Source organism: Hydra vulgaris, chromosome 10, assembly GCF_038396675.1.
Source record: "Hydra vulgaris chromosome 10, alternate assembly HydraT2T_AEP".
Lineage (NCBI taxonomy): Eukaryota > Metazoa > Cnidaria > Hydrozoa > Anthoathecata > Hydridae > Hydra > Hydra vulgaris.
Genome location: NC_088929.1, coordinates 10416070 through 10427500, shown reverse-complemented (window position 1 = coordinate 10427500; position 11431 = coordinate 10416070). Strand labels below are relative to the sequence as shown.

General features: G+C 25.2%; 1 protein-coding gene across 2 annotated transcripts in view; it reads left to right on the top strand.

Moving 5' to 3' along the window:
* The window catches only part of LOC100206096 (ATPase MORC2), a 70919-nt gene that overhangs the window by 34016 nt on the left and 25472 nt on the right, over nucleotides 1-11431 (top strand). For both annotated transcript variants that reach the window (XM_065807235.1, XM_065807234.1), the window contains exons 4-12: nucleotides 147-215; nucleotides 696-786; nucleotides 4945-4989; nucleotides 7090-7153; nucleotides 7565-7639; nucleotides 7882-7972; nucleotides 10306-10435; nucleotides 10598-10676; nucleotides 10874-10923. In XM_065807235.1, the coding sequence (XP_065663307.1) occupies nucleotides 147-215; nucleotides 696-786; nucleotides 4945-4989; nucleotides 7090-7153; nucleotides 7565-7639; nucleotides 7882-7972; nucleotides 10306-10435; nucleotides 10598-10676; nucleotides 10874-10923 (694 nt within the window). The remainder of the gene's footprint in view (nucleotides 1-146; nucleotides 216-695; nucleotides 787-4944; nucleotides 4990-7089; nucleotides 7154-7564; nucleotides 7640-7881; nucleotides 7973-10305; nucleotides 10436-10597; nucleotides 10677-10873; nucleotides 10924-11431) is intronic.

The window sequence follows — 11431 nt, the reverse complement described above, 5'->3', positions numbered from 1 at the left end:
TCTTATCATGAAGGACAAAAAAAAAATACATGTTTTAACTGTTGCTCAAATTGAAAAGTAAAGAAATCTGATCCACTGTGCCCCAACTTCCCCTATAAATAATTTATTTTTTGAGTTTTAAGTATTTAAATTATTTTTATTCTTAGTTCCAAATGAGAAGTTTCGTGGTGGATTTATCATTTGTTTTCGTGATAATGGTTGTGGTATGGATGCAGGTGAGATATTCAAATGTCTTCTTAAAAAGTAAATTAATTGATTTTCGGGGCCCTCAAAAATATTTTGCCAAATTTTTTAAATTAAAAACCATTGTATAGTTCATATTCATATAAACCATATGTTGTTTGCTCTAGTAACTACAATTTCTTAATTCAACTTTTTTTAAAAAAGAAACTAAAATAAAAAGTGGCTGAAAATTAATATCTCTATTTTATTTCTTAATGAATACTCTCATTTTCTACATTAAATATAAACAAAATTAACAACATTAAGTTTTTAAATTAAATTTTTAAATTATCTATTTTTATGTTTAAAATTTATTTCGATTTCCAAATTTTTCTGTAAAAGTGTAAAATTTGATAGTGTTGTTGAAGTTTATAGTTTTAAAAGTATAAAATTTGATAAAGTTGATTAAATTTATAATAGTTTTAAAATTATTTTGATTTTTACACTAAACTTTGAACCTTTTTTTTATTTAGTTGAAGTATCCCAGGTTATTCAGTTTGGAAGATCTTCTAAACGCGAAGCAGGTTCTGCTCAAGTAGGGCAGTACGGAAACGGGTTGAAATCGTAAGTTAATTGTTTATTAATAAAACAAAAACAAATGTTTTTTTGGTTTTACTAAGAAATGTAGTAATAAAATAAAAGCATTTACAATTTTTATGGGAAAGAGTTTTGATTAACAATCTTTCATTTGTATTAGTGTTTTTCATTAGTTATTGTTATGGTGTTAAAATACAAAATTAAATTTAGTATAAGTTTTGAAGCTTTTAATCTAGAATCTTTAATTTAGAGTTTTTTTTTCCCAGGCATTTCCTGTCTGGGAAGCATTATTAAATGATGGGTAACCATCATTTGATAAATTTAAAATTCATTTCATTCATTTTTTAAATTAAAAATCATTAGTAGTAATATAAAAATTCGAAAACATTAATTTGGTATGTGAAAGAAGATCTTGAAGACCTTGTTGTTAAAAACTTCAATAGTTAGAATTTCTTTATCGCTATTAGAGTTTTTGAAAACATTAAACATAATATTTTGAACGATTTGAGTTTTAGAAGCCCACTTATTATTTCTGTGTTATGTACAACATTTTTCATTATGTAAATCAGAACTCTTTCAAAACCTAAACGATGGAAGATATAATTATTTTAAAGCTCATTCAAAGAAATCCAAATTTGTTCTCATAATGTTTTCAGTTTCTTCTTAAAAAGGTATACATTTTTTTCGAGAAAAAATAATTGGAAAAATATTTTTTTTTTAAGTGCTTAAAAAGTTGATTCAAAACAACGAAAATGTTGTTAGAAAAAAGCGTCAATCAATTTGTAACAAACAAATGTTTTGTAAAAGTTAGTTGTTGTTGTTATTCTTTAAACTTAACTTTTTTAAATAACAGCAATAAAAAAAACATTTAAAATCTAGATATGAGTGAAAAAGAATTTAAATAAATGATATCATTAAATAAAATGTTTTTATTGACTATCTACTAGTACAACTTTTATAAAAAGTTTTTTTTTTTTAACGGGTACCCATGTACCCTCCTGTTCTTTCAACAGGTACTTGGGTAAGCATTTTTATGATTTTCAGCAGCCTTAATCATTTATAAAAATGTTAGAGTCATACCACACATCCATCAGTTGTATTCATTATAAAGAAACCTAATGTTAAACCTAATGAAAAAAAAAGTTATTAATATACAAAACAAAATCATTTGCTTTATGAAGGCGAATCCATGTTTTATGAATTATAAAGTAATAAACATTACTTTTCTAATCACAATGTTAATTTATAGAATAATATACCTGAAAAAGTTTCTGCAATCATTTTAGTACTTTGTTCTACATGATATCATTTTAATATTTGGTACAACTTTTAAAACTAGTTGGCTTTATAGCCAGGTTTGGCACCCAAAAACCCAACTTAATAGGTTTTTGGTCTTAAATTTTTTATTTATAATATTTTTGTTGATAAATTAATTTCCATTCACACTCATGATCATAAATAAGATTTTATTTTATTTGGAGCAGTAATATTCAAACTTACAGGGTTAAAACAAAGTTATCTAGCAATTAAGTCATCAGCAATTGTGCATCTTTACCTTAATGTATGTAAATTCGTACAAGCATTTTTGCTTTTCCTTATCCTCAAAGAAGCCTAATTTTACTCCAAATAATAACTAAGTGAGAAAAATTTTTAATGAACTAGCTGGACAAATGTGCAACTGTTATTATAATCTTGCAAAACTTGCAGGCAGTTAGAAAATTTTTCCTTTATTTCTATAATTCTCTACCAATTTCTTCCTGATTTTGTGCTTTTTACACTATCATGAAATAAATATGTTGGGTAACAAATCTTTTAGTTTAAATGTTTATTAGCCTGGCATAAATTCAAGACTTCATTTAACCATTCCTCAGCTTCTTTTTCTTGTCTTCTATCCAATGTTCTTTCTAAGTAAATAAGTAAAGTTATAAGAGTTGTAAACTTAAAAGAATTTTTTATCTGTATTTATTTTAATTTGATCAGATGCAAGTTTTTAATTTTTTTACAATTTTATAGTTGCCTCTATATTTTGGATCTGTTAAATTGGCCAGAAAATGATATGGAACGAATTCTTTCTAAAACCTCTTTAAAGTTGTATTGTCATTGTTTAAAATTGTGTTGTCATTGTATTGTCTTGGATACTATGAGCAATTATAAAATCATTACTGAATGTACTCCAATCATCTTGAATTAGGTTAACAGCACAATTATCATCAAGATCATCTTTCATTACATTGATTACTTCTTCATTTACCTTTACTAAGAGTTCTGAAGATATCTGTTTTCTATTTGAAGGCTTGCACCCAAGTCTAAATATTTTAAGCAGCTTCGTAGTCAATTCAAGATTTTCTGCTATGTTAAATGGTATATTTGTTGAAAAAAAAATCTTGCAACCTGCAAATCCAGTTCATTCTTCTGATTACTTGTTGTTGTAGTAACAAATTTAGAAATGGATGTTTGCCATTGCATCGTCATTGCAGTTGAATGAACAGTTGACAAATAAGAAGAATTACTAATAAAGCTTAAACAATCTTGATCATTATCTTCCGACTGGTTGGACTTGTTTGATGCTGCAGATGTAGATGGCCTTGACTCTAAAACTGATGTCACTAAATACTTCTGCGGAATCTTTAGCGCTTCTTTTTCTCTTTCTTCTGGATTTATCCCAAATGGATTTTGACTCTCTCTACTTTTTTAATTATGCTCCCTTTGCAATAATTACATATTACCCTATTTGGTTGATCACTTGATATGATCACTTCATTCCACCCACTAGCCTAATTTCTTCCCTCTGATTGATACTTTGACATGTTTATGTCAAATGAAGACATATAATCTACTTATATTTTAAATTTAACAAAAAGATAACTCAATTTAAAAATAGCTTTATATTCGAAAAAAAATGCAATCTGATTGTTAATTAAGCTTTTGTATAAGAAAACTGTAAAAAAATGCAATCTGATTGTTAATTAAGCTTTTGTATAAGAAAACTGTAAAAAAATGCAATCTGATTGTTAATTAAGCTTTTGTTTAAGAAAACTGTAAAAAATGAAAAATAGCTTTTAAATAACTATAAATTTATCTAAAATTTATTATTTATTTTAAATAACTATAAACTTTGTTACTAAAGATTTGTACAAAACTTTAGTAAAAACCCAAAAACCAATAGCCTACCCAAAAATCCAGTTGGGTTGGGTTTTTGCCAACTTTGCTTATAGCAGTTCTGTTGTTTTCAAATAAATAAATCACTAAAGTTTTTAAACCGCAGAAGCAGATCTGTTTCTATTATTAAAAAGTGCATTACTTGTAAGACATTTAAGTTTAGGTTTAGGTATGAAAGAATACCTAAAAATTTATTTATCAAAATTATATTTATTATCATCATTATCATTGTTGTAATGTTGTTTCTTGCATGGACTGAATGATATGAATATAATGATATTATATTATTATATAAATATGAAGTTTTTCTGTTTTTATTATTGTTATTGTTTTTCTATTTTTATTTAAATTTTAATAGCAAATAATAAATTAAGTTTTAAAATTGTGCACACCAACTTAAAAATCTGGCACTTTATTTTTATTCTAATTATGCTACTTTTTAATTCTTATTGAAGTTTTATTGATTTAGTTTTAATTTTTTAAAACAAGCATTCTGACATTCTATTTTTTGTAAACATTGTAATTGTATTGTTTAAAAAATGATCAGAATATAAATAAAGATATTTAGATTAAAAATTTGTAAAATGGAAAAATATTTTTAAAATAATGTAAAAAGATTCTTGCATCTGCACCTGTCTCTACTTGTTTTCTTAAAAAAAAAAATGATACCCAATTATTTTTATCTTATGGTCTACCACTTTGACCTTTTCTGGTTTGATGCGTTCTTTGATCAACCTCTTGATCCAATCATCAGGAGGCGGAGCAGGAAAGTAATTAAAAGGACTAAAGAATTTCATTTTATCTGATTGAAAACTGCTAAATACCCTAACAAGGTCCAAATATTCTAACAAAGAACTTCGCCTACATTTCTCTCTTCTTTTTTTTTTTTTTCTTACAAAAGATGAGAAAAGGCTTTTCATAAAAAATTAATAAATAAGATCTTTTTAAATTTATAATAAATTGATAAATATGAAATTAATTTTTATTTTTTATTTTTATAACTTCTTAAATATTTTTGTATATTAGAGGAACAATGAGGATAGGAAAAGACATGATGCTGTTCACTAAAAAGTAAGTGTTGTTTGTTTATTTCTCAGGCTAATACTCTAGTAAAACTGGTAGCTGAAAATCTTTTTTTTTTAAGTTATTTTTATTAAAAGTTATTATTTTTATTAAAAGCCATTTGTGCCATTGGGAATGATACAAGTAATTCTTATGCTTTCTATTTGGATTCCCAATCAATCAATCTCAAAATTATGCTAAGAATACTATTCTAGCTGGGTTAATCAGACAAACAGTAGGGTTATTTAAAAAATTTGGTTTATGGTCTTTTAGTGCAATGAAACAATTGGAAGAACCCATTATATTGATTTTGTTAAAAACATTGTGATTCTTCAAAATAGTTTTCCTTCTTTATTAATATAATCTTTTGTTATAGGGTTGGTTTTTTTATAATTAGATGTAGTAGCAAATACAATTATTTTATATTATTATTTATTTAATAACTAATTGAATAATAAAATATTATTTTAATATTATATATTAGTTAGAATATTGATAACTAGTATAACATTTTATCTGATATTAACATTAAGCTATGAAATATTTTGCATTTAGTTTAACACAAGCCGTCCAAAAATGGAAAAAATCAAGAAGCATTTTACTCAAATATTTAAACAAAACAACCCCAGTATTTCTATTCAATCCAATATGAATATTGTTAATAAATGTGTGTGTATCTGTGTGTGTGTATGTGTATATATATATATATATATATATATATATATATATATATATATATATATATATATATATATATATATATATATATATATATATATATATATATATATATATATATATATATATATATATATATATATATATATATATATATATATGTATATATATATATATATATATATATATATATATATATATATATATATGTATATATATATATATATATATATATATATATATATATATATAATAAGTCCTTGGACTGCTGGTAAATAATTTGTATTAATATAACCACCTATATACTGTTCTGGTATAAACTTAAAAAAGTTTAAGTCATCTTCAATGTGAGGGGATGTCACAAAAAGGATCAGCAACAGTAGGACGTTTAATTAATCAGTTTGCATGCTCAGTTGTTTTTCTTTTTCAGCCCCATGATTCATCAACTTTTTTCCCTTTTTAATGCATTTCTAATCATCATATTAGAACAATTTATAAAATATAAATTTGTTCATTTGAACAAATTTATATTTTTTTGCTTTTTTTTTTTTTCTAGCTACAATGCTTTCCACAGAATATAATTTCTAAATTTTTATTTAATTTCTAAAAATTAAATAAAATATTTTAATTACTAAAGATATTTCATTGAATTGACACTAATAGTATTCTTACCTTTAATAAATGTCAATAAAGTTTAATAAACAAAAAGCTAATGTAAATATTATATAACAACAGCAAACAAAAGATTTTTTTTTTTTTAACAAAACAGATCTTAATATAAATTCTGTGGGAATCCTACCGTAATTTGAACAATTCTACCAATGTTGCAGCTCAGAATACTACCAATCAGAGGATAATAATTACCTTACTCAACATTTGTACCACAATTATGAAAAAAAATTATTAATTTATGTTTAAGATGAAAGAAATTTTTAATATAAATAACTATTATATATGTATATATGTGTGTGTGTGTATATATATATATATATATATATATATATATATATATATATATATATATATATATATATATATATATATATATATATATATATATATATATATATATATATACAGACAATCTTGAGCATCTTTTTTTCTTAACTGAAGCTCGTTCATACTAAAGTGTTAAAAGCAATTAGTTGTCATTTGTGTTATTTTGGGTAAAAAATGGCCTGTTTCTTTGCATTTATTGTACCAATGGCAATATGTCTTGTCAACAATGAACAATTTTAGAACTTTCATCTCATGCGTGTATATGATCACTGCCTCAGCTTGGTTCTACACTTTTGTTTACGGAAATTATGTTCAGTTTTTTCCATAATCAAAATATTTATTTAGTTATTTTTTTTAATTCTGTTTTTATTAATATAATTTAATTAAAGAAACTTATCTTGAATCAAATTTTTGTGTTTTTTATTTTTTTAGAGACAAAACTATGAGTTGTTTGTTTTTATCTCGAACATTTCATGAAATTGAAGACATTCATGAGGTTTTATACTTTTTTTTATGTGTATTAAGATTTAAAAACTTTTGATGAATTGAAATAACACACCCAAAAATTTAAAAGCTTAAATATTTTATATTTTATCTTAAATATTGATAAATAATAAAAATGTAAAAGCTTGTATCTTTAATATTTTGGAATGAGTGGACAAGTATTTGTTGCCATTCATTTGATTTTTTTAAAACAACAATACTAACAAACAATCATTGAAAGTTTTCACAACAATTAAAGATCAACTAGTACACCAGTGTGTTGTCTCTAGAATTTAATGACCTGAAAAACCATATGATTGAATCAGAATGAATTATCATTGTCAATTTATAAAAATCTTTATTTATAAAATATTAAACCATATTTGTAAAGGTTTTATTAGTTTAATTACTAAAAATTGTTTAGGTTATTGTACCAATGCCTTCTTGGAATGTTGACACAAAAGAACCTTATATAGCTGATGGGCATAGTATTGAAAGAGTAATGCTTTTGACTTATATTTTTTTGATTCTTGATATATACCCAAATTGTTTTTTTTCTTCAGTTCTTGCTGTATATAATTAATTTTTTTAATTTTGATTATGCAGAGCAAATCTTTGTATCTATTATGCCAGTTCATGAAATAGATTTTTTTTTGGTTAAATCGTTTTTGTTTGTTTTTTTAATTTTTTTTGCTCTTGAAAAAATGAAGTTAAAGTTTTGGAAGTCTTTGCTTTTTTTAGCATGAAGTTGAGATGAGCATTATTATGAAATATTCACCGTTTACTTCTGTTGATGAAATTATGAAGGAATTTGATAAAATACCAGTTAAAGGTAATTTTATATATACTATAGCGGCATAAAGTAAGTATACACCATTGAGTTTTGCATACATTTATTATTTTAAGCAATTAAAAACACTGTAAATTGTTGCAAACACAATTTTTATTTATCAGAATCATAAAAACAATACTCTGTATCAAGAACATGCAGTTTGATCAATATTTAGTATGGTAACCTCGCGCTTTAATAACATGTTTCATACGGTTTGGCATTGACTCAAACAGGCGAGTAATTGCAACATCATCAATATTGTTCCATGTATCTTGCAAAATTAACCAAAGACTATCCAAGTTAGATGGCCTCTTTCCTTCAATGTTCTTTGCCATAACGCCCCACAAATTTTCAATCGGATTCATGTCCGGGCTCTGAGCAGGCCAAGTACTGCCACCTGATTACGCCGAAGAAAATCTGTGACAGTCTTGGCCTTGTGGCATGGTGCAATGTCATGCTGAAAGAAGAACGAGTTAAGTTGCCCAAACAGTGCACTAGCAGAAGGAAACATTGTGTTTTGTAGTACATCAATGTACTGGTGTTGGTTCATACATCCAGTACATCGATAAAGGTGCCCAAGCTCATAGCCAGACATACACCCCCAAATCATTAAACTCTTTCCACCATGCTTGACAGTTGGCGCAATACAGTTTTTACTGAATTTTTCACCAACTCTTCTTCGCACAATTACTCGTTTGGAACTAAGGAACAACTCGAAAGAACTTTCATCACTGAACAGGACATGTTTCCAATCATCTACTGTCAAGTCTTTGTGTGCTTTGGCAAATGCCAATCGTCGACGAACGTTTGTAGCTGAAAGCAGTGGCTTCTTTGCAGCCACACATCCACGAAGACCTGCTTTCGGAAGGCGCTGACGTACAGTTCGAGTTGCCAGAGTAACCCCATGTTCTTCAGAAAGTTTTCGACCGAGTTGAGGAGCAGTGAGTCTATGATCCTGCAAGGACATTCGAACTAACACTCTGTCAGTGTGTGGAGTTGTTTTCTTTGGTCTTCCAGATCGCCTCTTATCAGCTGTTGAACCAGTTTCGATATGTTTATCTATTATTTTCTTAATACCCATTGGTGTTGCTTTAAGTTCTCTGGCTATTTTTCTTAAACTTGCACCTGTTTCTGCCAAGAACACTGCGCGAAGTCTTTCTTCTGTTGTCAGTCTACGATATTTGGGCATACCTTCAAATATAAAAATGAATAATTACACAAAATATATCAGACAAATGGCCAAATACGAATAATGAAAAACCAAAGACATTAATTAATCAGTATTAGCTTAAACTAACAAATTGTAACTAAAAATTCTCTAAAACCCAACATGCATCTCAAAAATGGATAATAATAATTTATTAATGACTTGGCCTAAAGTCAAAACTGGTCAGAACCATTTTGAAAGTTTTTAGGACAATAAAAAAAAGTTATTTGTTAATTGTTATTAAAAACTTAATTATAATAACAATACTATAACATTGTAAAACAATTACTAACCTTGTCTTCAAATTTTGCACAATTAAACAATACAAAGTTAACTCTTTAAAGTTTAATTTTTAGTACACAACATGAGTCACACTTGCTATTGTAAACAGGAAGTGCAAAGAATATTGATTAAGTAAATTCACAGAATGCAATAATTGCTTCTACTATGTTTCTAAAAATAAGAAATACCACATTAAACTATTATTTTTACGATTTGGGTAGGGTGTATACTTACTTTCTGCCGCAATAGTATATATATATATATATATATATATATATATATATATATATATATATATATATATATATAGAGAGAGAGAGAGAGAGAGAGAGAGAGAGAGAGAGAGAGAAAGAGAGGAGAGAGATTCGTGTTTCGGAGTTATAGAGTTGAGAGATGGTTGTAACCACAAAAGTAGCCTCCTCCTTTTATCAATTCTTATTTATTAAATATATATTCTTATCTATTAAATATTTAGATTCCTGTAATAAAATCAGTTTCTGCATTAATAAATGTTGATTATTAGATTTGAATTATTTTATTTTTGGTCATATTTTTATTAGATCTTATCTATTTTTTATATATATATATATATATATATATATATATATATATATATATATATATATATATATATATATATAAACAGATAAGAGTTGATAAAAATATGACCATAAATAAAGTAATTCAAATTTAAAAATCAACATTTTTTTAATGCAGAAACTATTTTCATTATAGGAATCTATATATTTAATAGATAAGAATATATATTTAATAGATAAGAATTGATAAAAGTAAGACCACAAATTTAATATCAAAAACCAAAGTCAACATTTTTTATTTATAGGAACAAGTGTTATGATTTATAATTTAAAGCTTATGGACAATAATATGCCTGAGCTTGATATCAAAAAGGATGAAAAAGATATCATTATGGCAGATCCACATAGTGGGGAAGTTTATGACATTGATGAAAAGTATAAGATTTGCATTTTAAAGAATTTTTGTAATAAAACAATATAGTAATCATTTTTATTACATAAAAATTTTGTTGTTAATAGTTCTATCAAATTAATCTATTATATTTTTATATAATATATTAGATTTCTTTTTAAAAATGTGTATGTAAATATTTTCAGCATTTTACCTGAAAAACTTTCATTTCGCGCATACTTATCCATCATTTATTGTGAACCAAAAATGAAGATTTTTATCCAGGTAGTTTTTTTCTTTTTGTCAAATATAAATAAATTTAAAAATTTAATTAGTACTGTTGAATGTAACTTAAAATTAGTTTTAAAATATTTTTCTTTTTAAAAAAAATTTTCTTTTTTTAAAAAAAATTCTTTAAAAAATTTTCTTTTTAATTCTTTTTAAAAATATTTTAATTCTTGTTTATAAAACCTAATTGACAGGGAGAAAAAGTAAGAACTAAAAAGTTGGTGCATACATTGTATAAGCCAAGGTATTAATTTATTCAGAAAAGTTTTAATGTTTGTTTTTGTAATATTTTAAATTATCTATCAGAGCTCAAACTAAAGCAAAAAAATCTAATGGCAAAAAATTTTTTTATCTCTCTCTTTCCGAAACCCCCTTCCTCTCACCCCTTCATCTTTCTCCACTCTGGTGCCACTTTGTTGTAAAATTTTATCTTTTGTATATTAGTTAGTGATTGCTTTTTTTTAAATATCTCTCATATTTAAATATTATCTTATAACATCCTCTTTTGGCGGAGTTTAAAATAGCATAAGTTACTGTTGTAATTTACAGCTTTAGTTATAATTTTAAGTTTAAGTTGCAGTTATAATGTAATGAGTAATATAATACTAATATGATATTATTTTTTGTAATTGTATTTACTTAACATGATATATAAAAAATTAAGAGTAATTTTTTCATTCAATTGGTTTTTAAGTTGATGTTTTTATTCAATTTTTTTGTTCAAATTGTTTTGCATTATCACATCGATAGAG